Here is a 27,514-nt window from a genome sequence, read left to right as displayed (position 1 = left end):
GCCAAGTTGGAACAGGCAACCTTAATGATGCAGCTCCTCCTTACAGGTTACATTTATGGGTTTTTTTTTAAAGTTATGCTTATGGAAGATAAGAACAAATCATCAAGCAATATGCAAAACAAGACGTTTATTCTTAGAAAAGCAGTCAGGTTTATGTACAGTGAGCCAGAGGAAGAGTAAAATCACATCCGGCCATCTTCAGGAGCCTTCCAACGTGCCTTCTTTGACGATGACTCGTGCAAGATTTCGTGCAAGAGCAAGTCTCAGCATTTCCACTTTCATAGTCTCAACGTCATCGTCCTAAAAGCCAGCAGAGTTTGGGTTAGACAGCTACACGCAGTAATGAGCTGGCAGTAGGTTCTGAGTTTTGGGAAGTAAGGATGCAGGTCATTAAAATGAAGACTACGTGTGTATGTACCTGTTACAGAGACCTCCTGAGAAGAGCAAAAGCTCATTTCCTACTCTTTAGATCAACACAAGACAGCACTGCCAAGACTTTTCTTTTTCTGGCAGCTGCGGAGGTTTGCATGTGTAGCAAATGGCTCCCTATTCTGTGCCTGGAACACTTCATAGCTGGAGCTGTCAGATGGCAGCATCTCAGCTTTTCACTGCCTGTGTAATTTGCAATTATTTATCTTGGAAAAGCATCACAGTCCAATCCAAATCAGCACAACAGTGAGGAGTGGAAGTACTCCTGTACTGGTTTTGCCTATACTTAACTATCTCTTGATGGTGCCTCATTTGGCTGGCCTTGAAAAATAACACTGCACGCAGCCTTGGAAACCCGGGCTCTCCCTCCTTTCTGCCCCCACACAAGGATAGAAATGTAGGGCTTGCTTTCCCCGACCCTCCCCACTGCCCCACCCATCCATTAGCCAGATGTCCTCAAAACAGGAGCTACCTGGAATTTCTGCTTATCCGACTTCCCTGCTGTCAGGTCTTCCAGGCATCGCATCAACTCGTAAGTCTGCTCTGCTGAAAATATGACCTGTGGAAATGAAAGTATTTACTGAAAATGATCATGTTTCAGGACATCACACAGTCTGAAAAACTCAGTTGAGAGGAAGAGAAAGCTTTCACACTCCCACAGATCCATTCTGACCCTGTAAATCACAGGATCAGCGGATAATTCGGGCTGGAGGTGACTTTGGGAGGTCTCTAGTGCCACCTCCTGTGCAAAGCAGGGTCAGCCACCAGGTGAGAGCGATGGGTCTGTAATTGCTTAACTGTCGTTTTCTTGATGGATCTTAAAGCAAAAATTGGGCTTAGAAGAAGGAAGCACACTAGAAAAATCTTCAAGCCAAGTACCAGAAGTACTTGGATGCAGTGTGTACTTCACTCATCAGCATATATATATTCCACCCGTTTTCTAAAAGCAGGGAACCAAGTTACGAGATGATTATCCTGTCGTGGGAATCCCCTGTGCTCCCGCTGACAGGACATGCAGACGCTGTGCAATTCCACAGCTGCCACCAGCAGTTCTTCTGCACTGCAGGTCCCAGCCGGGGAGCAGGAAGGGGGCACCATTTTGAGACACTGTCTCAGGAAGAGGAGAAAGGGCGTGGGGGGCTCTGTCAGGGGTGACCAGCGCACTCACCTCTTTCTGCTCCAGCAGGGGAAGGGCGTCTGTCAGCAGGGTCATCCAGAAGGAGCAAGGAGCAATGTGAGCTGTCATCAACATCAAAAGCAACTTGGCAGCCTCAGAGAACCGTTTCTCCCCGTACAGCCGGTGGAATTCTCGGTACTTGCCTACACAGGCAGTTGGGGAAGGGTAAAAGGCGTCAGCGTCTGTCAGACCTGGGCTACTGGATGTTAGAAGGTCCCTTCGCTCCCGTGAAGCCTGGGGTAGAACCAGCCCCACCTGAAACGAGTCTCCAAAGCAGCTGGAGGAATGGGAATCTTGGGCATGAAGAAAGGTTAAAATAGAGGCTGGCTGAAAAGGCAGCCCAAAAACCAGTTACTGTTCTTGGTAAGGTTTACTGTTTGATCCAGCCTGTTCACTAAGTGGTACTGTCTGGTGCTGAGTGTTTGCAGGGTGAGCAACAGCACGAGGGGCTTAGCGAGACTGGTGGTGTCTGCAAAAACCAGGAACGGGAGGGGAGAAGCGGTGGGGAGAGAATGTTCTTTTGGACAGCACAGAGTATCGGGAGGTCTGAAAGGCTTCATTGTCTTCCCGCTTGCTTAAATGCAATCTGAGATCTTTGTTCATGGGGAAAGTTCTGCTTTTGCTAAGAATTAGTTAGATCAATATCCAGCACCTGAGAACTGGCTGAGGATGAAAGTGAGTTTTATTCTGGGGCTTTGTTTGTATCCACTAAAATGTCAAACTACTGGAAGTTATGATTTCTGTTCAGATTCGCCTTTGGCTCATGCTTGAGCTCAAGACAGAGACATGTGAAAGCGGTCCAGCAAAAGTACACCTATGTTTCTAAAAACTCCAAAAGAAAAACAAGCAGAAATATTTTCAGGCCTTTCAGGATTTTTTATAAAAAGCAGAAAGGGAGATAATTTCTCTATCAACACAGTTTATAAACACAGTTACACAGTTAAACTGCAACTCTTTGGGGCTGGATGACACTGGGCATTCAGAGATACGAGGGATTACTAGTCTGGTAAATCACAGTTAGCTTCTAGGCTTAATTTAGGATAAGGTTTAAATGAAGGAAATACAGTTCCAGTTTTGCAAACTGGGACCAAACAGGAACAGATCAAACTCAGGATCACTCTCCCTGTAATGCTGGTGTCAGCCAGAAGGGAGTCAGTCCAGTTGCCAGCAGCTGTTCCAACTTCCTATTAGATTTTGGCCCCTGTAATGGGGCTTGCTAACAGCCACAGCTCCAGAGAAAGGTGCATTTTAGCTCAATTTCCTGTCTTGGTCTATTAATCAAAGGCCAAAGAGCAGCTGCAGCCAGACGGGCAGGTCACCCCAGCCCGCACTCGGGCCAGCCAGGGGGAAGCTGCGGTGTCTAAAGGAAACTAGCTGGAGGCCCTCCGCTGTTACTTGGCACAACTGCTAGAGTGAAAGGGTAGGAGAGAGCTTTTGTTTGAGGGAGCTTGAAATTGGCACACTGAACCAAGAAAAGTTGTTGAGATTCTGGAGATCTTTATGAAGTTAGTAAAATTATCATATTGCCAAAATAACTTAAACCAGTGGTTTACTCTTCCAAGGAAGCCCCCTAAGGTCTTCCAGATTGCCTTTGTTAATATTTCAGTCTCTCTAGGTGGTGATACAGTCTGGAAAAAGACTAAGAAAGGGGAATCATACAGATGTCAGAATTCCAGACTATCCTGCTCAAAGCAGTGCAGAACAGATGCCCACTGCGAGTGCAATTGGAAATGCAGTCTCCCGGTGGCAAGCAGGCTGCATCCCAAGTCACCTTGGGGCATTTGCTTTCCCCTCATCACTAACACAGGATGTAGCCAGATGGAGGAAGAGACAAATCCAAGCAATTCCGTGGAGTTAACTGTTCTAAACAACAGAGCAGAATGAAAACTGTAGACACTCCTCACCAAGAAATGTCAGCCGGTCACTAAGCAGCATGGATGGTCCCAAATTATCGATGAGATCTAAGTCAGAGAAGCACCCCCTTTCACAGTAGTCCTTCAGGAATCTAGGGAGAAAGTAAAACATGATAAAAGCTTAGAGGGGAGAACATCATCCACATTCATTTTGTATCTCCCAATCCCTTCCCAGAAAACTTTACAACTGAGTTCCATCTTAATCAACCTCCCGTGACGGTTTCAGAGACATCAAAACGTTTCCTGGGAGTGGCCAATGATCTGGTGTAGTGTGTGTTTAACAGCCACCTTATTTATTCTTCTAGATTTTGTGGTAGGTGAGATCCGTTCTTTAAAAGGAATAAGTGAAGGAAGGAGCACAGGAAGCCAAGGGTGGTGGATGCATAAATAACACTCCCAGATCATAACAAAAGCTCTATTTTTCTGCTGTGTAAAAAAAGTTGGTAAGCAGCAGGAATAAAAACAGTTCTAAAAGCTTTTCATCTGTTTTGTCACAGCCTTCATTATGCTGCTTTTTTCCGAGCTGCTTCCTGTGATGGTTTTCTTTCACCTTCCGATGAAAGAAATACAATGATTCCCACTCTGTCAAAGAATAAATGAAAAAAAAACCCAACGCTCTCTTACTACTCCCTCTTTTCACTGCTGAAGATGGAGTACTGCCTGGCCATCTACCCAGAGTGTAATTTCAAAATTATACTCTTAACTATGCAAAGAGATTGGTACCTGCCTATTTCCAATTAGCAAAAAAATACATGACATAAATCGCCGGAGATTAAAAGGCATAAAGAACGTTGCCCTATCTTTTGTCTAGGCCTAGGCTAAGTGTTAGCATCCTCTTCAATTTTATAACAACCTTCCCACCCTTGCAAGGTCAGATATTGTGACAAGTTTATGCAAAACCAGGGACACGATAAAACTTTACTCTTTGTTACATGTAATTGTGGCTTGAAATTTTTTTGCAGAAATGGGAGCTTGAGTGGCTCCCACTGACTTGTTTGGAGACCACACGGTGAACTAGACTGGTTAAAAATAATCCGAATAAAGCTCAGAAGGGGATTATCCTCCACCCAGATCAGTTCCCTCGTTCACTGTACATCGAACAGCCCTTCTGGAGCAAGTGAAAGGGCGGTGCATTAGATATATTGCCAGAAGAAATGTTTATCAAAGCAAGGTCTAAGAGGCTTGGACTGCGAGATAAAGCCGATCTGTCTCATCTCTAGATTTCATGAAGTAAAACAGTGTAGAAAAGAAACAGCTTGGGTACTGCAGATGAGAGTACTGAGGGATGTCATCTTCTAGTCCAGAAGCTGGTACTTGTTCTGAGGGAAAGACGATCCCTGTCTGCCTGCAGCAGGACCTTTTCTGGTCCATTGCAGACGGCTGTGGACCGGCTGCCTTCTGCCCTTCCTACCACCACAGCAGCAGCCGTCTGAGAGCTTCTGACTGGGACTCACCGATCAGATATTAGCGTGGCAAAAGCCGCATCCTTAGCTCTGATGCTCCACGACAGGGCAGAGCCCAAGCGATTATTCCGCAGAGCCTTCATGGCCATGATTTTACAGATGCTACGAACTTAGGAGAAAACACAGGAGAAGAGGGGAAGAATTAGTTTCAGTAGTTTCACCTGTATCGCTACAAAACAAAGAGATTTAAAAATCAATCACCTTGTTCATGCATCTGTCTCTGCTCGCAGATCCTCAGCACCTTGAGGGCCTTCTGTTCTGTGTTAAGGGGTATCCGCTCAATATGAAGCTCCAAATATACCCTGCCGTATTCTGGGCAGTGGTCAAAGTAATCCACCCCCAGCTGCCACAGGCTGAGAGAGGGAAAAAAAATCATCAAGCATTCCAATCAAATCTTACATAAGCACAACAGTAATGCCACAAGAAGAATCTGAGCCTGCATGAATAACAGCTCTGATTAACTTAGTTTTCAGAACCAAAATGGCTTTTACTTTCTACCAAATACCAGCTGCCTGTTATACAACCCTGGAATACCTGCACCTCACAAGTGCTTCAGTGCAAGTTGCTCTGTACCAAAAAAGCCACAGTGGCAGGAGTAATTCTACCCTGGCCAGAAGGCTTGATGGGTTCTAAGAGGTAGCTTTTGTCTTTCCTTCAGGAGAGGAAACATGCTAGTGTAGTGCGATCCCTTAGGGACACCTTTGCTGAAATCTTAACAGTGGCTTCTGCAAGTTTTGCCTTTTACTTCGTTAACTTGGAGTTATTTGTTTTGGCTGCCTCAAGTTAGTCTATTCTCTGAGTTAAAAAAAAAAAAAAAGTTGCTACCTGTGATGGGAGAAGAGTCCTGAGGCATACTCTAGCAGAAGGAATTCACGCATGTTTGAACCAAAACTGGGGAGGAAGAGAGAAAAGAAACAGGCATTACTATATGCACCTCATTGGAAAAAAACTGCTGACTTTATTTCACAAGTACTTTTAATTTATGCAGTGTGTTTTCTCATGAGCTCTCTTAATAAGCTTTGTACTTCAGGCCTAAGCATGCAGGTCAGCTTTCTCCTTAGGGAGACCTGCCAAATATTTATAGCACTTAGCAAATATAACTGAAAGTGCTTTAAGAAACTGAAACTTCAAGGGAATTCAGATAGCAAAATTCAATTGCTCAGACTTGAATTTATTGAGAGCATAAGTACGGAAACTCTTTTTAGATTAGTTTCTCACCATTCCCAATTACCACAAATACCTGGGTCCTTTATTATATTTCAGATAAAATTATATTTTAAAAAATTCCTAATGCTGTACCGAGGCACTGCTGAATAGCATGTCAACTTCAACAACTGCTTCTGCTGCTGAGAGCGTCTGAGCTGCCTGTAACTTCAGAGGCACGTGCAGCACCTTTATTCTCCATCTTCTGTAAATGCCCAAAATGCTCCTTTTCAACCAAAATCCACATGCTATTTCAGTCATCCTTGCTGCTGGGTGTCTGAATAGTCAATGCAAATAAATACTTACTAGAGATTGTGAGACTGCAGGAGTTTACAGTGGTCCAGCAGGTCGGTCAGATGAGCCACGAACCACCAGTTGCTCAGGGCAATGCTGCATGTGAAGCAAGGGAAAGAAAGAAAGAAAAGAAAGAAAAAACTGAGCCTTCCAGTGCTAAGGAATGCCTTAGGCACTCTCACCAACACCGAAGCTGTATTACAGTACAGTGTCTGGTTGCAATGTCCCAAACCTACTGGGATACTTTTAATTGCTGTCTGCTTCACATGTTTTTGCTAAATTCTTTGAAAGGACGATCAGGTGGGCTGCACCCATATCCTCTACCCCAAATACTATTGGAGTGACTGCACACAGAAGCGATACTGTAGAACTAGTAAATCAAAAACCTGAAAACTCAACCTGCATTCCTTGATCACTTGATGCATCTCAAATTCGAAGGCTGCCATTAGAATCGTGTCTAGAGGCTCAGGGCTGCTTTCTCCACCCAGGAACAGGTCCATACTAGACTGTGGAATAAGATGACAAGACATGACACACGCAGAAGTTGTGAGATGGTAGAAGGAAGACATTTGTTTGGATGTAGCAGCCTTGTTTAGCTTATTTTATGGTAAAGAATACATCATAGAGACTGAACACGTTTACAAAAAAGACTTTTCCTTCTTTTAGCATAAGGAAACTGGGAAAACAATTCGCAGGAACAAGACTGGTCACATTAGACACTGAAGAGAGTTGGTCTTCAACAATTCTTTGTCCACTGTATCAGTCTGCCAGTCCACTTACAAATTCTAGGAAATGTCTTACAGTTAGGAAGTTGCTATAAGATGTCAACCCTCCCAAAGTTTTTCTTCAAGTACAGTAACCCTTGTGTGCATGAAACGGTGGAGAATGTAAAAATAATTCTATGTCATGCCTGTGCGTAAAACCGCAGCTCCATCGGCTTCACAGTTGGATGGGAATAGAGGAGTCGGGTAACCAGAAACTGGTACCAAGTACTCAGGAGTTCCTTCTTCTCCAGGATGGCATCCTCATCTCCCAGCAGGATCTAACGGGAGAAAAACACAGGAGTAACTCTGCAAATTCAGCAACGTATACAGCTTCATCATAACTCTTCAGAGGCATCACTCCCATTTTGCAAAGTTGAAAATGTAATCAAAATTAAATAACAAAAGACAAAGATCCTTCTCAGAGCCCAGTTTCCTAATAGGCCTTACGGCCTTGGATACGAAGAGAAAACCATCTGCCCAGGCTTTGAAAGGCTGTTGCAAAACAAAGAAGCCAGTACAGAAGACTGGCTGAAATCTCTGATTTAATGAACAGATCATCCAGAATATTAAAGTTACTTATGGCTACGGAGGGCTCCTGAAATACACAAGGACGGATCCAATACTTGTCCACTTTCCTTCCTTCCCAGCAAAAACACACCTTGCAGATGGATTCCATGTGGGAGTTGGAAGCAAAAGTTCCATCCTGTAGATACCGCTGACATTCTTCATGCCAGTGCTGCCATTTCAGCTCCATTTCAGTCAGTGTCTGGGTGTTGCCAAGCTGAACAGAGGATAAGATACATAAAATAAACACAAAGTCAAATCACAACAGGCGCTTGGGCTGAACTCAGTCATTCATCCTAAAAAACTAAACATGGGGCTGCCATCAAACTTTTCCTTGCCCTACAGTTGCATTTGAAGTGTCTTTCTTTACCCATCCAAATAAGGCAAAGGCCCTTAAGAGGGTCCCACGAAAGGTTCCTGTGATGCAGCTGCAATTTTTCCTCACAAGGAGGAAACTCTGCTGGCAGAGTCTTCAGAAAACATTCTGTACAAGAGAACAGTTCTCAACAGGAACTGTTTCAGACAGCTGGATAATGTATCCTGCTGCAAAAATTATCTTTCTGACTGTGCTGGTTTGTCACCTGACAGGTTTTTTGCCCATATAGTTGGGTCTTTTGGGCAATCCAAGAACAGAAATATTATTACTGTAAAGGATTAAGACTGAGATGTTTTAATGGTCAACAAATTGTGATGTTACAGGAGCCACAGCAGAGATGAAATAGACTGGACTAATACTGTCAAGCCTCTTACTCTTTTCCCAATGGAACCACCTGAAAAAAATCCACTTTGTACATACACTGGGCACAGGCATCTTCTTCATTAAGTCATCCAAGGTCTTGTACATGTTCACTGACGTGGGATTGGCACTGGCTTCCTTGGCAAGCAAGTGCCGTGCTTCGTCCATGCGGCCTTGCAGCACAAAGACATCCACCTGCAAAAACCACCTGTCTGTGAGCACCACACTATGCAAGGCTGCAAAACACCCAGGCGGAGTATCAGAGGGGGATTTTAACTTGTGATTTAGGCAAGTTAAGTGGAGTTAAAATGCTTAAGCTGTAGGCCCTGCTAATTCAAATACACAGTGTAAGTCTTGACCTCTGTGGAGCATGAAAGCGAAAGGATCAGGATGGGAATGAGGGGTAGGATGATCTTCATGATGGCTTCATCTTAAAACCTATATAGGCAGAGAGCAGCAGTGTCCTCAGTATCAGTTTCTGAGATGTAGTCTAGAGTTGAGTGAGGAGGAGGAAGGCAAAACACACAGGCATGAATTCTCTTCACTTAAGTATTTTGTAAGTGACTATACTCGCCGCATTCCAGAAGAGCTCGTGTTTCGATGGATTTTCACTGCTCAGGACTTCACGGACCATGTTGTCCACATCACAGACATGAAGTCGAACCCAGTCCAGGAGGCGAAGCAGGAGGGGACCAGCTTTATGTAGAGAAGATTTCATTCTGTTAGTTCTCAACTGTTTGCTCCCAAACTGTTATTTTACATGCTTCTAACCTTCACGGTTTGACAATCATTAGATGAGGTTTACTGATTGGGTTTCTATTTGCCACGCTCAAATTACAAAGGAATGGAGTTTGTTAAGTAGCCAGGCTGTGGGAGCACCAGGCTGCTGACAGATTTCTGTGTCGCAAATTTTAGACAGAACAGCAGCAGAGTCCGGCAGAAAACCCTAACCAGTTACCTGAAGAAATAGAAGGTGAGTGATTCAGATTATAAATCTTGCAAGGCCAGAAGACACACAGAATGCTTCTGTTTAATTTTGCATCGACTCGTTATTATTACCTGAATATGAGGAGAAAATCTGTAGATCAAGTAACCTACAATTTGTGATTCTCTCTTCTGAATTCCAGGACTATGCAAGTAGCATATTTATTTGCATAATCCAATTTCCTTAAAAAACTATTTACTACTTTAAAATGCTGGTGTAAACAAACTGACTTCAAAAATTGCATCCTAAAGTTAAAGGAGTTGCATCAGAGAATGCATAAACGTTAGTTGGCATCAATATATTTGATGCTTAAAGATACGCTTATGCTTAAAAGTCAAATAAATTGGCAATTTTTGATATTCCTCTTCTTCACTACCTTTCTGTTAAAAAGACAATTTAAATTGTAGTGAACTACATGAGGGGAAAAAGTAGAAGGCAAATCTAATAGCTTGACATAATTCAATATAAAGAAGGCAATTTACTGAGGCAGAAGTGGTATTAAAAGTCTTGTTGACACTTGTCATATCTCTAAAACAGATTAAAATATGATACAATGGATGCTATACACTATTAAACAAATAAATATGTAAATAAAAAGCCCTTCAGTCTTAACATCAGGATAGTCCCTGCTCACCTGCAACTGCTTCAACAAACAGAATCTCACACAGGTTCCAGATCAGCTCCATTGCAGAGAGAATAGAAACCTGAAAAGAGCAGGGTCATGCTTCAGATTTAATAATTATTGCAGTTAGGTTTTTTTTTAACCACACAAAGGTTAAAAGGACTGCTGTCCATAGCAATCAGTTAAGCTCAGCTCTTACAGACAAGAGAAATGTCACACTGACATTTCAGAGATACAGATTAAGACAGAAACAAACCACAACTTCTCTACACACATTCAGCTTAGAAAATCTTGAAGCTGTTTGTGTACTGAAATGCAGTGATGATCTGTCAACAGTGAGCAATACTAAATAGTATAGGAAGTGTTATTTTCAGTCTTTTTGCACTCCTAAGATTTAAGAATACAAACAGTAAAGGAAGGAAGGCCAATGAAGCAGCATGGGTGCAGCTAATAGGACAAAACTACTGTGAGCAACCTGCTCTTCCCGTAACACTCGTCTAGTGTCTGACAGTTCACGGTGAGCAGCGAGTGCTTGCTGCGAGGCTCAGGTGCAGCTGACTGGAACTGGAGTGTTTGAGGGGTGAAGTTTCAGACAGGTGAGTACTGGCCCACAGCCGGCTTTATGACAAGAAAACATCACACCTGTAACACTGAATATATATTTAAGAAATGGCAGTGAATGCAGATGTTGGGCATCTTTTTATTGTTTTAGAAATACAGGAGCTAACTATTTATTCCCATTTATTCTTGGTCATGAGACGCATCCAATATACCAAGCCAGGGTTAAATCTAAAATGCTTTACTGCCACGGTGTTGGCCTTGATGAATTTACTAGCCAGTGATTCATGTTCAGTTGTGACTACATGACACGACAGCAGATTACCTGGGTGCTGTACTGGCTGTGCAGGGCAGGGTCCCGGGTTGAAACTGAAGGAAGAATGAGGAAAATCAAAAAGAAACATATTTACCTTTCACAGCCCTTTCTGGGCTCATAAATAAAGACAACAATACCTGTTCACTCACCAAGCACAGACCTAAATACACACATGGTAAAGCTAACTTTTATATAAAACTTTATAACTTTTTCTTATAAATCCTGTGCAAATCTGGGTATGACTACAGAGCACGGATGGAAGGAAGAGTAAAATCTCCCACTCTTTGCAGGAAGCAAGCTGTTAATTTGGACTCAAGTTTCCCATAAAACTGCAACCCGGGATATGAAAAGACTGCAAGTCCCCAGAACATCACTTAAAACAGTCAGGAAAGAAAAAAAATCTCTGACCAGATTTACAAACCAACTTTGAAATCTCCCAGATCGAAATGGAGTGTTGATAATTACTAAAATCTATGCATGCTATTTTACAGTAGTTGCAATAACTTATAACTGAAATGCTACTTCTGAAGTCACAAATAGCATTTCCTTTTATTGCAGTAAGAGAACAAACAAACTTACTAGCTGCCTGGTGCATGTCCTCCATACAGGCTCTTATCACCGACCGGTAGTTTTTACTCACTTGAACCAATCTGCCAAACACAAAAAAGCTTCGGTTAGAGAGAGCTGTTTGCGGTTTAGTCTCACGCCTATTGTCCACTACAGCCGGGCGAGTTTCTCTGCCGTAGAAGACACCCCCAGTGCTCCGGTGAATCCAGCGGGGATCGGCGGTTGTACACACCACAGCTACAGGCAGGCAAAGGTGTCGGTCAGCACGGTTACTGGAAGGATCAGGGCCTTGCTTTGTAAAATCACCCCAAAACAGTCACTTTTTCGGCACTGCTGCTGCCCACAGCACCCTGGTTAATGGCTTGTGCCTCGCTGGAGGCGTCTGTAAGCCAGTGGCGCTTGCCTGGCTGGAGAAGGAGCAGCGACGGCGGGTGTTTCCCCCCTCCCGCGCCGCGGCCACTCACTGCGCTTTCCTCGACTTCCCCGCCAGCTCCTCCTCGCTGCGCTGGAGGCCGATGAAGATCCCGTGCGACTCGTTGAAGAGTTTCCGCAAGGTCTGGATGTAGATGTCCTGATCCTTACGGACCACGAAGACGCGGGAGGAGCTCGGCCCTCCGTCCCCGGTGCCTGCAACACGCCCGGTCAGCGCCCCGGCGGGAGGCGCCCGGCCCGGCCCGGCCTCGCCGCGGGACGGGGACCCACCTCTGCGGCCGAAGAGGGTCTCGCAGACCAGCACCTCCGCGGGGCCCCAGGCGAAGCACAGCTGCCTGGCGGACGGGTCCGCGCCCGGCACCACCTGGGAGGGGACAGCGGCCCGTCAGCGGCGCCCGCACCGCCCCGCGCCCGCCCGGCCCGGCCCGGCCCTCACCATCAGCGGCGGCTCCGCGTCCAGCTCCTCCATGGCGGCGGCCGCGCTCCCCTCCCGCCTCCCGCCCGCCGGTGCGCGGGGAGGCCCCGCCGCGGCTGCCCGCGCCGCTGCCTGCGCCGCCCGCGCCCGCTGCCCGCCTCACCCCGCAGCCCCCCCGCGCTCCGGCGCTTCCCCGCGGCGCTGCCGGCCCGAGCAGAGGCGTCGGCAGGGGAAAGGGCCCGGCGGGTCTCCGCCGGCCCGGGGCAGGCACCGGCCGCTCGCCCCGGAAGCGCCGCCGGCCCCAAAGGCCCCGCCGGGGCGGGACGGGGCGGGCTGGGCCCCGCTCCGCTTCGCCCGCAGCTGCCGTGGGGGTTTCCCTGAGGCCGGCCGCGGGGGAGCCGGTCTGCGGAGCCCTGGCTCTGCCCGGGGGCTCTGAGCGCCGGCCCTCGGCGGGGCCCGGCCCAGCGCGGCGGCGGAGAGGCAGCAGGTGGCTCCGAGCAGCCCCGGGGCTGCCCCCCTGAACCTCGGCCCCGGCCCGCAGGGCCTGGGGCGGGGAGAAGAGGGAGGAAGGAGGCCGCCCCGTCTCGATCTGCTTCATTTTCTTGTCTCGAGGGTTTAAATGCTGCGTGGATGCGGTGCCGGCGCCGGGTGTGCGGGATCTAGTTGGGTCAGTCAGCACAGTCTTCGCGTTCACTTCACTGACTTGATTGCCGTGTAATAACCAGTTTCTCTTATTTCTTCAAACACTTGCAGATAGATGAGCCTCCAGGTTGTTGAAGGTGACATTCTCTGGAGTGGAGTTGCTGGAGCTCTTGGGCAAGCTCATTGATAAAGCTGATTAATCAAATTATGTGCTTTATGACTTCCGTGGGTTGCCTGCAGGTTGGAGAAGGACTTGTAATGAAGCATTAGATCGATCACAGCAGGTCAGGGAGACGTGCTGGCAGGTGTCAGGAAGAACTCTGTGCTGCCTTACTCACTTAACTCAGGGTCATGAGATTTTTTTCCCTTCTCTGCCTGGCAGGGGTCAGGGTGGGAGTTAAGACCCCCTAGAGATTGGGCAGAGTTTGCTTGCTGAGACTGCCGGACACTGCCCCATCAACTTGCTGTGAACTCTGGGAGCTCACGTACCGATGGAGTTGAACTTCAGTATCTGTTAATAACTTGCTGTGATAAAACTAACCACATGCTGCTCCTTCCCCTCCATCCTGCTCTCCTCACTTTTTGCCTGTTCCTTGCAATAACAAACTTGTTCAGCGATACACTTTTTAAGAAAAATAGTAGCAATGCTGTCTCACAGAACTCGCAGCTAGAAGAAGCCGGTCCCTCTCAGACTGGTGCTTTCCAGAGAAGCTCACTAAGAATTAATTTTTCAAGATAGCTTAAATCATTCGCTGTCCTCATATGACAAATGCTGCAACACTCCACTGCTAAATTGTCTCTTTTTTTACTTTATTGGCTACTGCATCCATCATTTCCAATAAAAATAAAGCAATTATCTTTGGTAAGAGCATGTTGTGATACCAATCATGCTGAGAAAAGGGAGTGGTGCCTACTCAGGTCAGTCAGGAGGAATGGCTTGTTGCAGGGTAGAAGAACTTAAATCTTCAGAAACCTGCTTGAGAAACTAAGATTCATCAGTTTTAAGAATGTTCATCCTCTATTGTGGGTAAGAGTCCTGTATTTGGGGGGAATTTGGGGATGTGCATGTATTTGAATCTCTATTGTACAGATTCATCTACTGTCTTACAAAATGGTGCTGCAGACTTCTGAGGATGTTAGTGCTGATATCTAGATACTAAATATCCTTCCACACCTTACTAAAATGGCTCCAGATGCAAATCAAAACTGGATGCCTGAAACCCCAGCAGGAAGAGGCCTTCTGCCACCATTCTTCAAGGGTAAGGTGCTGCTTCTGTAACTGCATCGGTTTCTTGTAGGAGACTTCTCATGGCTTATGCTATCAGTGTGCTGAAGAAAAATACAGAGCCCGCTGCCTGTATGGGCATCATAATTAAAAGCTACTAATGACCTAAAATGCTTAATTACTATAGAGCTGGCTAACTCTCTTAATGGAAATCTGAGACTTGCCTACCAAGTGAGATCCTTGTCAGAAGGAGTTATTTGCTTTCCATGTAGTGAAGTTAAGGAGTTCTCTCTCTGTGAGCTCATTTGAGTATCAACTGTGATAGCACAACTTGCCACCTGAGGCTTTCCTAGGGACACTCCAGTGCCTGGAGCATCCCCATGTGCTTTCACCATGCCGTGTGTGTTTCTCTTGCTTTCCTTTTATCCTTTTCCACACATAACACTTGTCTGTGGATCATTCTGTAGGGAACCACAGCCATACACGCAGGGAGAGGCCGCCAAAAGGCAGGTGATCAGCCTTTACCAACTATATTGCAAGGCCTGACAACCCTGCAGAGTGCCCATCAGCCTCACTGGTCTTATTTTCTCTTCATCAGCATGGAGAGAGAAGTGTTGATTACTGAGGTGGTGGATCTAGGAGTGGGACAGTGTCCTCTTCTGCTCCAGGATCCATCCTGTGTAAAGAGACACTAAAAGCTGGTCCTGGAACTCTGTGATCCTCTCGTGCCGTCTCTTGGCACGTACAGTCCACTTTGCTCACTCACGGGAAGTGTAAGTGGCTTTTCATATCTGCAGCGTCTGATGCTCTTGAACTGATAAGGAAGGTGGCTGATTCCTGGGGAAGTTATCAGGAAAGGTGAGTTTTAGTATGAAATCTTGACATTTCTTAGTCCTTCTTTGAACATTGGCTGGAGGTCTGGGCATATCTAGGAGGGAGACCTTCCTGCATGCCTTGCAAAAATGCTTCTGTGCCTGTCCAGTCCATGTAATTCAGCAGAATTGAGAACCACCATGTCAGCATGGTACTTCATATTGCTCAAAAGCCTTTGGAGTACAGGCTCTGGGTCCAGTGAGGAAGGCAAAGAGAAACAGTGTTATTGTTTTCCAGTCGGGGGGGGGAAAAAAAAGGGGGGGAGAAGAAAAAAAAAATCAAGGCCTGATGAAGAGGGAAGTTACTAAGTTGTGAAATAGGAGGTTTGGAAGCTATTTCATGACTTGAGGAACAGAGGGAATGATCAGTATCAGGAATAGGGAAGGCACAGAACAGGCAGTGCCCCAGGCAAAAGGCATTTTCTATACCCGGGGCTAAACTAGTATTAATGAAGAGCAAAGCCTGAATAAACTACTCAGACCTTCAGGCTCCAGGCTGAGAAGGCAGCTTTAGCCCTACTCACTTGCTTACACCTTCAAATAACTGCTTTCTATTCTTGCATCAACTAATTGCAAAGTAATGCACAGTTTTGAAGGGGCTGGAAGTTGCTTTTGTAGGCTCATGCTTGCCAGTGTGCACACACCTGCTTGTAGCTGGCTTAATGTCTTAAAAATCTTATTTAAAATCTTGGTGTGAAAGGGAATGTATATTGAACACCCATATTCCCTGCCCTCTTCAGAAGAGGGTGGAGAACTAAGCCAAAGAGCTCTGCAAGATCTAGACACATTGCATGTCTTCCCTATAAAACTGTACAAGAATGAAACAAGGCATGGAAGTATTTTAGGAAACAACGTGTGGAATTTTTTTCCCAGAGAAGGAATTTCTCTGGAATTCTCACTGTGATGCTTCCCATTCACTTCCCTTCAACTCCATGTATTGAGGAGCTCAGAGAGACAAAAAGCTGCTCCTTTTCCCCCCTTTGCTGCAGCCTGGACCCTGCAGGATGGGTCCTTTGTAGTTCCCAGTGTGGCTTCTCCCCTGCCGCTCACTCTGAGTGCTGCTGTCTAGCCAGTTATCTTTGCGGGTTTTAGGACTCTGTTTATTGTTAGCTCCTCTGAATCTCCTGTATGATGTGAGTTTCCTCTGCTGCTATATAAGAACAAAAGCCATATAAATAGGAGGTTTGTAGAAACCTGCTCTGTGACTGGAGATCTGTGTAATTGGTGGTGAGACCAATGGTGGTACAGCTGAGTTTTCAGCTTTTTTGAGTGCATATAACTTCTCCAGTGATATTGAAATCCTATACATTCTCATAAAATCTAGTGTCTTTTCCTGTCTCCTTTTAAGCACATTTTTTCTAATTGTGATGCTGGCCTTAATGTATGTCTCAATTAATGCCATTCCTGCATTCAGTCCTTGCCACTTTCAGGCCTTGACCAGTTTCATCCCACCTCCCAAAGAAATCCTTCTCCTGGACCTGTAGCACAGAGATCTTCAAACAGGAAGGAGGAAGAAGTGGAGAGAGCAAAATAAAACAGGACCGTGGAGCAACATCAGTCTTGTGATCCCTTCCTCACAGCGGTTGCTTCTCTGTGATGTTGCATCATTTCTAAAAATAGAACTTAAGGTCCTTTGGGAAATGGCACTTGTCTTTTGTTCTGTAAAGTACCCCGTGTGTTTTGAGTCTCACTTAAAAAAAGCTGCGTACCAAGTAGAAGAATAGAGTGGGGTTTAAGATGCTTTATTTCCTTGTTCTCACATCTAGTCCTGCTTCGTAGTGGTCATAATGGACTTCAGCAGGTCCAAATGGCATTGCCCATTCCTCTTCAGAGCTAAAATAAAAGGTGAAGGGAGATCGTAGGAGACCGATATACCGTCAGACTGTGCGAGGGGGATTTGTACAGAAGCATGTTGTTTTCTCTAGCCACAGGTGCTTCTTGCCTCCCGGTAGCTTAAATAAATAGAAAAATAGTAGCACGAGTAATTAAATGCAGGGAAAACAGGCAGGATAGACTGATTGGAACATCTTTTGATGATAAATCAAGGAAAATGACACAGGTAGGAGTGGAAAGTACAGCTCAAAGGAGTATCTGAGTTGCAGGCACAATTTAAAACAGCATCTCAGTTGCCTTCCTGGATCAGACTGAGCTCTTCTAGTGCCTGTGATTTTTCCAGAACTGACTCAGACTCTTCAGAAGGAGTAAAATACTAAAACTGAAACATTTTATGAAATTTTACATGAAATTTGATCTTTGAGAGTACTGAAGCGGAGAGCAAATCTTACAATATATGGGAGCCTAGTCTACAAGGAGATGGTAAAAGACTTCACTGCCCACGTTTTGTGGAAGCTCAGCTGGCTGCCCAGGCCATCGTCACTGCCTCAGGTAGGGTTGTGGCTGTATTATTTTCTCAACTGTGGACTCAGGTACAGGTTTGGCTTCAGCTTCCTGTCCTCAGCGGGTGTTACTCTTCTTCAATTTCCAGACCATTGCAATAAAACAAAAAAATCCCTGTGTGTCCGCACTCAGAAGGGAGGTACTGAAATGTGAAGTAACGTGACAAAAGGTGGAGGAGAGGGATCAGAATCGACAGTGAAAGGCGAGTCTGCAGTCCGTGCTTTGCTCGTAAGTTAAGTTTCTCTTCAGCTGATATTTCACTACTTGAGTAGTTTATTCTGGACAAATCCCATCTTGTAATGTCTCTAAAATGGTGCAGGAGGTGCATTATACGCAGGCCTGTGTTTTGTCACGTCAGGAGCAGAGGGTGTGCGTGACCTCTGTGTCACAACTCGGAGTGTGTTCACCACGCGGAGCGGTGCCACTGTGGACTGATGCCCACCCGGTAAATCCACCTCTGAAGGATTTACAAGGGTCATTTTTGTGGTGTTTCTTTTCCACCTATGTGCTGTGGAGAAACAGTTGACAAATTATGGTGGCGGGTGTTACGCTGATGAAAAAAGGCTCAGGAACTGGTTTGTGGGAACCTGTGAAATCTGTGGAGTTACTGAGAATTTCCTCCTCCCCTCCATTGGAATGAACGTGAAGAAGTCACATAATTAGTAGTATATCCTCTTATGGATTACATTTTTGAGGTGCAGCATCACGTCCTTAGCTTGTTGAAGAATATAAGTAAACCTTGACTGCAGTTAATTGTATTCAAGACGCATTTTTCAGACGCCACAGAGAGGCACAGCAGGTCTCGGTTCCCTCTGCAGAAGCGACCTGCGTTTCAGGTCCAACTCACACCTCACCTTCCTTGGGGGGAAGGCCAGGGATTTCAGCAGCATGGCTGCTGTCAAATCTTCCGGCCTGGATCAGGGTCATCCCTGAAACTGCGAGGGCGAGTAAGGGGGAAGAAATGCGTCAGGTCTGAGGAGGCCCAAGAGGAGGAGGAGATGAAGGGGTCACCCCTGGGGGAGCGACAGGGAGGGTGCAGCAGGGCCCCAGAGCGAGGGCAGCCAGCTGGGCCCCGGGATGAGGAGCCGAAGGGGCGGTGGGGCCCTGAGGAGGTCGGGCCGGGGGGGCGCGAAGCTGGCGGGCGGCGGAGGGCCCTTCCCGGGGACGGTGGGGAGGGGCGCGGGGCGCCGCGGCCCGGCGGCCATTTTGAGGAGGACAATACCCGCCGCACGGCAGGGCCCGCTGCGCCCGGCGGGCGGGGCGGGGCGCGCGCACGCAGCGCGGGCAGCGGCCGGGGCGCGCGCACGCTCCGCCTCCCGCCGCCGCGTTATGTAACGGCCGGGGCGCGCGCGCGCTCCCTCCACCCCCCCTCGCTGTCCCCGCCCCCCCCCCCCCCCCCCCCCCCCGTCCGCCGGGGCCCAATGGGCGGCGGGGCCGCGCCGCGAGGGGGGCGGGGGAGAGCCCGGCGGACGGGGCGGGCGCGCGCACGCACGGGGGCAAGGCGCGGCCCCGCGGCAGTGCGTGCGCGCTCCCTTCCCCCCCCCGCCTTCCCCTCTCTCTCTCTCTCTCTCCCTCCTCTCTCCTCCGCCGCGCTCGGCCGTTTCTTCCCCCCCTTTGTGAGGCGCTCGGAGTGGCCCGGACATCGCTGACTCGCCATGGCCGACGAGAAGCCCAAGGTGAGGCAGGCGCCCTCCCGCCCCCTCCGCCTCCCTCCCTCGCCCCCGCCGCCTCACTTCGCCCCTCAGGCGGCGGCGGCGGCGGCGGCAGGAGGAGGCCGGGGCCCGGCCGCGAGCCCGGCCCCGGCCCGGTCAGCCAACGGCCTCGGCTCCGCCGCGCCGGCTTTGCGCGCCATTTTCCTGCGCACCCAGGCCGCGGCCGCCTTCCCGCCCCGCCGGGGGAGGGGGGGCCGGGGCCGCAGCCTCCCGGGGCGGGCGGAGGATCCCCGGGGAGGGCGGCGGGGAAAGGGGGGGGCCGAGGGGGGCGAATCCGGGCTCCCTTCCCGCCCTCCTCAGGGAGAGAGGCAGGTCCGGAGGCGGTTGCTGCTGTTGCCTTCCTCCTCCTCCCCCTCCTCTTCGCGGGGCCGGATCCGGCCTCCCTGCGCGGCTGGCGGTGGTTCGGGCTGGCTCGGGCGCAGCATCCCCGCTCGTAACCAGCCTTTCGCTGGGGCACTTGCCAGCCCCTTCCCATACGGTGCCGCTGGCAGGAGCGCGCTGGGGCCTTTCCGCCGCGGGCGGGGCGGGCGGGCGGGTATCGCTCCCTGCCCCTTTTGTGCTGCCGCTCGCCCCTGGCCGCGGGAGGGGCCGCCCGGGGTGGGGGGGGACTGCTGCGGGCGGAGGGGAGCTTCGCTTTTCGACAGCAGGAATTAAAAAAAAGAAAACAACCACTGGGAAAAAAACGCCCTACAAGCAGCGAACGCCGCGCTGCCGCCGTTCCTTTTTAAAAATTTTTTCTCTCCCCCCCCCGCCCTCCCCCCGTTTTTAAACTGAGTTTGAAAGCGCCAGAACATAATAAACGGCGGCGGGGCGGTGTGTCGGGGCCGTGGCCTGGAGCGCGGCGGGCGGGGGATCTGTCACATGGCGGGGACCCGCACCCCGGCCGGGGCCATCCGACACCCTCGCCGCTTCCCTGGCCTCGGGTCGCTTCTCCTAAAGAAAACAAAGATGAAAACGCTGCTGGGCACCTCAGGAGCGGGCGCTGCCTAGGAGCTGGGTAGCGTTGACTCTTCTCTTTGCTTCTGCCGTGATACTCTGCATCGGAACACGAGCAACGGAGTTAAAGTTGGTTTCTCTGCAGTTTCTGTGTGCGGCTTCTAATGGAAGCGAGAGGATCGGGCTGCTATTTAGGAGGGTTTTTTCTTAAACGTTTTCTGAAGGAGAAAGCTTGGTTCTTTTCGAGTTTTGTGACCTTTTCAAGTACAGTCCTTTAAAGTATCTTGGAAGTTTTCTTCAGAAGTACCTCAACTGGTATGAAAAAGTTTGAGATACAGCAAGAAGGAGACTTAGCTGGTGATTGAGATCATGGTTATAATATAAATAACTTTATTCCTTCGATTGGGAACAGTAGCATTGCATTTTATTGATAGAAATAACTTTTTTTTTTAATTGTTTTAAAACAACTGGCCTTGTAAGTCTTCACTGCTACTTTGCATGTTAACCAATCTCAAGAATGACAACTAATATTAGTAGGGTTTAGGGATTTTTTGTGTGTGTGGCTTTTTTTTTTTTTTTAAATAAAAAGTACTGACCTTTATTTCCTAATTCAAAGTTTCAAGTTGGTAAACAGCTATAATATCTTTATTTCCTCCTTTTGAATGACCTGTTGCACTTTGGTAAAATGTTAACTTCTTGTTTCATACCTTTTAAAAAAGTGGTGGTTTTTTTTCTTTTATTTCCTCAACAGGAAGGAGTGAAGACTGAAAACAATGACCACATTAATCTGAAGGTGGCAGGGCAAGATGGGTCTGTGGTGCAGTTTAAGATTAAGAGGCATACACCACTTAGTAAACTAATGAAAGCCTATTGTGAACGACAGGTATGGTACTTGTATGATGGTCAGGAGAACTGGTGTCTGGGGGAGAGGTGATCTCAGTTAGAGATAGATGAAGACAGTAAAGTCTTAAAACTGTGTAAATATGCAAAATGATAGAGACTTAACAGAAACTAATTGTGTTGTGGAAGGTGTATTGTTCTTAGGATCTGTTATAGAGTGGCCTGACAGGGTTGTGACAGGAAATTGGTAAAATCAAGTTCTGTTGTTATCTTTGTGAAATCTGCATTATAGGTGTAGGCTGTTGGGAGGCAACTGTTGCTCTACTGCTCAAAAATATCAGTATTAAAAGGGTGGATTAGGACCCTGCAGTATGAACTTAGGATAGAGAGTTGAGTGATAATCAGAGGTATTTTTATAACTCTGAGTAACTACTAGGCCTGGTCATAGACTTCTGATTTATTAGCCTAGTATTATTGTATTAAGGTGAGAGAACATCAGTGAGTATTTTGGGGATTAAAGGTGTCTAAAGCTTGAGAAGGAACCTTGTACATTTAATGATGAGCTTTGTTTTTTCTCTTGTGGCCTAGCTGTCAGATTAACCCTCTGAGGGAGAAAAAAATGTATTTTGCTAGTGTAGTGGCAACTGCAGCCAGCCTACTGTGTTGCAGGCAGCTATTGCAAGTTTTAAAAACACCTGTGTAAGAGTAGTACTATTTAACACTTTCTTCTGAAGCTTCTGATTAGGAAAATTTTGTCTCTGCTGTCCATGATTTTTTAAATGAAAGTCTGCCTTTAAAAAGTTCCATGTCTACAAAAGTGTTTGTAATTGGGAAGGGTTTTTTTAAACACAAATATTCAGTGATACTATCGAATACAATAAAATCAGTATAAAATATTGAGGTAACTATTTCACCACCAAGAAAAACAAACTGCAGTTCTCAGAGTGGTAAAACCTCTTTGGTTTACCCTTGGCTGCAATAGGATAGTGAGACGAATAAAGACAGGGAAAATCAGCTCTTACTGAAAATGTGAATATGTGCTTGTGTGGGCATTCTGGGGATAAATTAGTGAATGTTTGAGGCTGTGAGCTCATTTTTTCCTACCTCTGTCATACAAATTCAAGTTATACTATGTAAATCCCTTGTGTATTGCTTTTTCCAAACTTAAAGTGCAGTTATATCTGTCTTTTGTGGAGTTTGAGGATAGGTTAATTGTTTCTAAAGTCCTGGGAAAGATGATTTTAGAAGTACCATTCATACTTCAGTAACTTGGATACAAATGGAAGTAAGATTCTAGAACTTTTCACCTAAATTTCTAATCTGCTTTGAAAAACCTAAAATCAACAAAAAACCCCAGATGTCAATGGGAGAGGAAAAAAAAAAAAAATCTTTGGAATGGGAGACATTCTTCCTGATTTCAGTTTTAAGCTAGTAGGTATCCAAAGGATATTTCTGTGGAGGTGGACTTGTCTTGAAATTTTCTTAGATGCTTACTTCTCAAACTCTGTTTAAAATCATTTGACTGTGTATCTCCAAAAGTTAGATTTTGTTCATGTTCCTAACTAGGAATACCTAATCTTAAAATCCCTAAACTGTGGACTCTAGATTTAACTTTGGAGAGGTGGAAGCTGTGTATAGTAGAGAATTTAGCAGCTTTAAAGAATGAAAATCATGTATCACATGTAGTAGACCTAAAATGGAAGTAACTAAACCTTGAATAATATGATTAGAAGATGAAGACTGTTTGCAGTTAAGTGGGAAAAAAGTGTCCGTGGAATATACTTAATTTTTTGTGGACACTAATGTCACCAAGGTATGGTTTTTTCCGGATGTTTTCAGTTAGCATTTATTCAGCTCATAAAGTTCTCAGGAACCTGCAAAAAAACAACACTTCTGGAATAAGAAATATATATTTTAAGAAACACAATGTCAGAGAAGACAGCTCAAACCAAATGTTGCTGTGCAAAAATGTGTTGCTGCCATGACACTTAGCCACATGGTTTTCTTAAACAAGATGATGTTCTGAGTGAATAGTGCAGAATCTCAGTCACACTGGAGAAGGCCTTTTGCTGTGAACTATAAAGTCTTAGCAAAAAGTTTACTCACATTCTTTATTGAAATATTTTCCTGATAAATCAGCTTCTCAAAAATAATTACTACATTAAGTTTTCTTTTGTGTGTTATATCTGCTCTTGCATGGCTAAATGAAGGCTTCTTTTCATACTCAGAGATGCCAGAGCAGCACCATGTGATAGATTGAATTTACTTCAAAACCAGCCAGTCTTCTTGTATTTTTAGATACTCTGTATAGAGAATAGATAGAACTGGGAAAGAAGTAGACACCGAGGTTCTTGGTTCTGGTTGTATCCTCAAACTTCAGTCATCTTCCTTTGCAGAATGTAGTGTGCTGTAGAATACCTTTGAAAACTAACTTGTGAATTTGAAGCTTATCTTGTTAGTAGAGGGATTGTTGCTCTTTAGTCTTCTTTTTTCCATCTGTTGGGTCAAGTGAGAATGAGAATTAAGTCTTCTGGGGATGGAAGAGGTCAGCAAAATGACTATTGTGTGGTAGAAATGCTAGTTCGAAATACTATTCAGTGGTTTCTGGAAGTAGAAGGTTCCTTCAGTTTTTTTGAAAGTTCCAACTGTGCATGGAAAAACTTTGATCCATTGATCTTGTTAATAGGAACAAGGTCAAAAAGTTACTGTTGCCTACTCTTTGCTGCTGTGGACTAAGAAATGGTGGTTGCATTTCTGGAAAAAATGTGGTTTAGAATACCTTTGATTTTGGGGAAGATCAAAAAGGAGTGTTGAATATTACTGCTTGACATTTGTTACACAAAGTGTTGCATCTAATTTTTAAGTGAATTATTATTAAAAAGCACTATAAAAATTCTGGCCTTTGGGCTGAGACCTGTGTGCTAGAAGTTGTTTTATTTTAACTTACAGTCAGTGGGGGCACTGTTGCTTCTCTTAGTTATTGGACACAATGCAATTTTTAATACAAAACAGATTGCAAGGATTTGTAGTGAAATGCCTTAAAGTCAGTGCATGAGGGGAGTACAGAAGCTGTATCGTGCATTATGAATGGTGGCTTTTAATGATCATGCTGCAATTCCAGTGACAAGTTCATGAGAAAACTAGCGAGTACTTTTACACCAGACTTACTTCCCTTTGTGTTACTTCTCTTTGTCCAGGGGTTGTCAATGAGGCAAATCAGATTCCGGTTCGATGGGCAGCCAATTAATGAAACAGACACACCTGCACAGGTAAACAACAGAAGCAGGACTAAAGAACTGTGTTTGAAATTTGCTGCAGGAGTTGACGCTTCTGTTTCATATAAAATACTTGTGTAATTGTATATACTAGTGATAGAACTTGATGATTTTTTTGCCATTATTTTGGTATTACTAGTTTAGAATTGTTGGAAATGGAATCTTAGACTTAAGTGTGTTGAATAATTAGTCTGCATCACTGTAGTAATAAGAAAATGAAGTACAGTGTACAGATGGTGAAACTGTCACTTTACCGAGTCACGACTCTGAGATAAGTATCAGTAAGTTAAGAATTGAGTTTTTCCTGAAGCAGTGGCTTTATTTTTTTGCCGGGATGTTCTCAGAGATCCCGTTTGCAAACTTGCATTTGTAATACAAAAGTAATTTTCTGTTATGTGTAATCTGAAGTTCTGCTTCAGCAGCAGAAAACTGATGAATACTGTGAAGTTTGGGTTGTCTGTTTGTAATTGGTTAAAACGAAGGCCATTCCAAGGACAGATTAGTTCACTGTGACTCTTCAGTATTTTTCTGGACTGCTCCATGTAGCTGTGTTTAATTACCTTTTCCAAGTGATACAGTTTTACTTGCTTTTCGGAACCACTTGTTATGAAACAAGGGACTCTTGTTTCTAGGAGGTTTATAGTAGATCTATATTTTCTAAGCAGTTGCTCCAAAGTATGTGCCTCTTATGGCCACAATCTATGCCACTTTTTAACTTGGAATACTGGTAATTGAGGCAACAGGGTGCTTTTTTTTTCTCCCATCCATGTTATGCTGAAGCTAAGGATCAGTCTATTTATAGCTGCAGTAAATGCCATAGACCAGTTTGATTTCCTGGAGCAGAAATTAAGACTGTTTAGAAATATAAACATTAGTTATAGCTACTCCTTCAGTCTTGGTACAGATTTTGTCAGCAGGTAACATAAACATCCTAGGAATATCGACTGTAAAAATTACAGTGAAAAGAGAGAATTATGTTAATGAAGTATTGCCGTTCCTCACCGGCAGTTTGTTGCATGGTTGACCATGTAAAGTGGTTTTAATTTTTTGGTGCTTGCTGATGCTTGGTTTTACTGCCTGGTTGGGCTAGGGCCCTTAATTATGGTCTGCTTTCTTTAGTGCTGTAGCTGAAGCCATTTGCACATTTGAACAGCAGCCGCAAAGTGGAATTGTGGCAATGTTCTAAAGTAAACTGAGGAAGTAAATAGGAGAAAGAAGATGCAGTGGCAAAGTAGGCAACAGAATTAAAATGTTACAAATGCTGATATTTTTCATAGGAGTCACACAATGCACCCTGAAGTTACATAATAGCATTCATTCTGGGACAACAGGCTATCAACTGGCTTTTTTTTTTCCATGTAATTTGTTTGCTTTTGAGTTACGGTGAGGTAGGTTAAATGTACAAAGTGATGATGATGGAGGGGAGCGGGGCTGGTCTGATTAAGTTGCATAAAATGTAAACTTGAAGACAGGAAATGTAAGAACAACCCAGCCTATAGTAGATATCTGAGAAGAGTTGAAAGCCTTTTTTCTCTTTTCTGCTATAGTTGGAAATGGAGGATGAAGATACAATTGATGTGTTCCAGCAGCAAACAGGAGGAGTTTACTAAAAAAACAAAAACAAAAAACAAACACACAAAAAAAGAACCTGCTACTTTCCTCTCCAGAACTGTGCTCCCACAGGCGACACATTCACAATTAGAAAAATGAGACTTGGTTCAGCCACATCCTGACTACTGCAGTATAGTTTTCTCTCTTCTCTCTCTGATTTTTTTTTTCCTATTCCTTCTATTGTACATAAAGTAACTGGTGTATGTGCACAGACATAACGCATATTTTTTTTAACTAAATGGCCAATGGTATGTTTTGATCAACATTTAATGGAGATGGGGTGGGAAAACAAACTGGTTCTGTGAAAATGCCCCTTTCTCCGTTAGTGGCATGCTCCTTCTACTTTTATCTTTATATTCCAGTAAGTTATTTTGCTCTCACTGTTTAAAAAAACCCACCTTGCATACCTTGTTTGATTGGATAATTTCAATGTTTTTCTTTTATCGTTGTAAAACCAAGGACAATTTTATAACTTTTTTGTACGTAGCTGTTACATGTAGAGCAATTTCTGTCTAAGTAGGGATAAATTACTCTAAAAAAAAAAAAAAAATTCCTAGATAGTTTTCCCTTCAAGTAAAGCGTCTTGTTGTTTAAATAAACTTCTTGTTTAAAATAACCAGTTTTCTTTATTTTTCTGTGGAGTAATAGTACTCAGCACTTGTATTTCTTTCTCTGCAGCACTTCATGCTTCTCAATTCTCAGCTTTCTATGCGGTAAGTAAGTGTAATCCCCTTTCTGCAGTCGGAGGACTGTTGGAAATGAAAGGCTTCCTTGAGACCTCTCAGTCAGTCAGTAGTTGAGCTGGAAATAGAAGTCAGTTTTGTCTTTTGATTATTTTATTTTTGTGTATGATCCGCTAAGCCAAAAATGTTTGATTAGGCAAACTGCAAAATACTGGACTACTTAATTAATGCCTTTGGGTTGAGCTCTTTTTGTCAGTCTTTGATAGAAACATCAATATTGTTACAGTCGCTTATTTGAAACTCTGTATTTGAATGCTTTTTGATGTAAACAGTAAGTTAAAAAGAGCAAATAATTTCGTTAACCTTTCAGTTTATTGTGGTATCAAATGGGAGATGCTTGGAAATGTAAAGCAAAAATAAAAAATTGAGTTCTGGTTTTGGGTGTATTTAGCTATGGTGGTGTAGATTCCAAGCTCTGCTTTACCGTTGTGGTATTCCTGCTTGAAAGGGGGAGAGGCTTTTGAAGTACTGAAGGGAGCTAGTGACAGTGATGTTTTTCATGAGTCTTTTCCACAAGGCTGTTGTTCCTGAGTTTTCTCATGGGGAAGTTTAGAGGTTGTGGTGAAATCCATGGATGTTCATGAAAGATTATATACCTATCTACTCAACAGCCCCAGAGCATTCTCTGATGTCCTAGGAATGTTCTAATATTTCGTAGCGTTTGCAGTAAGTTAATGCTCTTTTAGGTATTAACTTGTTAGCAGAGCTCACTTTTTGGTGGTAGTTTTTGTAATAGTTAATTCAAGAAGTGATTATTAGATACTAGGCCAGTGCCTGCTGGATCTGGAAATTCTTTAAATTTGTGGCAAAATATCCTTTTAGC

The 27,514-nt window shown here is 45.1% G+C and overlaps 2 protein-coding genes and 1 long non-coding RNA gene across 4 annotated transcripts; 2 read left to right on the top strand and 1 right to left on the bottom strand.

The window, feature by feature from the left end:
* Window positions 1-112: 112 nt before the first annotated feature.
* On the bottom strand, window positions 113-12,578 carry NUP85 (nucleoporin 85). 2 transcript variants are annotated; one of them, XM_074847124.1, is made up of 19 exons: window positions 12,460-12,578; window positions 12,294-12,387; window positions 12,056-12,218; window positions 11,604-11,674; window positions 11,034-11,077; window positions 10,163-10,232; window positions 9,118-9,239; window positions 8,604-8,738; window positions 7,902-8,024; window positions 7,390-7,521; window positions 6,879-6,985; window positions 6,492-6,575; window positions 5,808-5,873; window positions 5,184-5,335; window positions 4,974-5,091; window positions 3,511-3,611; window positions 1,598-1,749; window positions 902-988; window positions 113-300 (listed from the first exon to the last, which is right to left on the bottom strand). In XM_074847124.1, exons 1-19 carry the CDS (start codon window positions 12,490-12,492, stop codon window positions 199-201), a joined length of 1,956 nt encoding a protein of 651 aa, XP_074703225.1. In that variant the 5' UTR covers window positions 12,493-12,578; the 3' UTR covers window positions 113-198. The 2 variants fall into 2 exon arrangements, with proteins under 2 accessions (XP_074703225.1, XP_074703224.1); XM_074847123.1 differs by having other exon boundaries at window positions 12,056-12,387.
* Window positions 12,579-12,625: 47 nt separating this feature from the next.
* LOC141933153 (uncharacterized) lies at window positions 12,626-16,818 on the top strand. Its single transcript, XR_012626012.1, has 2 exons — window positions 12,626-13,105; window positions 13,192-16,818. It is a non-coding gene; the product is annotated as an uncharacterized LOC141933153 (long non-coding RNA).
* A 2,201-nt stretch (window positions 16,819-19,019) lies between these two features.
* Window positions 19,020-26,564, top strand: SUMO2 (small ubiquitin like modifier 2). Its single transcript, XM_074847553.1, has 4 exons — window positions 19,020-19,250; window positions 20,974-21,105; window positions 24,260-24,331; window positions 25,885-26,564. Exons 1-4 carry the CDS (start codon window positions 19,230-19,232, stop codon window positions 25,945-25,947), a joined length of 288 nt encoding a protein of 95 aa, XP_074703654.1. The 5' UTR covers window positions 19,020-19,229; the 3' UTR covers window positions 25,948-26,564.
* The last annotated feature ends 950 nt before the right edge of the window (window positions 26,565-27,514 follow it).

This window comes from Strix aluco, chromosome 21, assembly GCF_031877795.1.
Source record: "Strix aluco isolate bStrAlu1 chromosome 21, bStrAlu1.hap1, whole genome shotgun sequence".
Classification (NCBI taxonomy): Eukaryota; Metazoa; Chordata; class Aves; order Strigiformes; family Strigidae; genus Strix; species Strix aluco.
Note: the sequence above shows the minus strand (reverse complement) of the source record. Positions and strands in the feature narration are given on the sequence as shown.

Bases quoted from the DNA above. Each gene is read 5' to 3' on its own strand.
- NUP85 (XM_074847123.1), bottom strand. From the start codon at position 12,492: ATGGAGGAGCTGGACGCGGAGCCGCCGCTGATG. The intron at 11,675-12,055 runs GTGAGTGGCCGC...TGTGTTTGGCAG, and splicing joins GGGAAGTCGAGGAAAGCGCA to ATTGGTTCAAGTGAGTAAAA. The intron at 5,874-6,491 runs GTAAGTATTTAT...CTTCCTCCCCAG, and splicing joins CTGCAGTCTCACAATCTCTA to TTTTGGTTCAAACATGCGTG.
- SUMO2 (XM_074847553.1), top strand. From the start codon at position 19,230: ATGGCCGACGAGAAGCCCAAG. The intron at 19,251-20,973 runs GTGAGGCAGGCG...TTTCCTCAACAG, and splicing joins TGGCCGACGAGAAGCCCAAG to GAAGGAGTGAAGACTGAAAA. The intron at 21,106-24,259 runs GTATGGTACTTG...CTCTTTGTCCAG, and splicing joins AAGCCTATTGTGAACGACAG to GGGTTGTCAATGAGGCAAAT.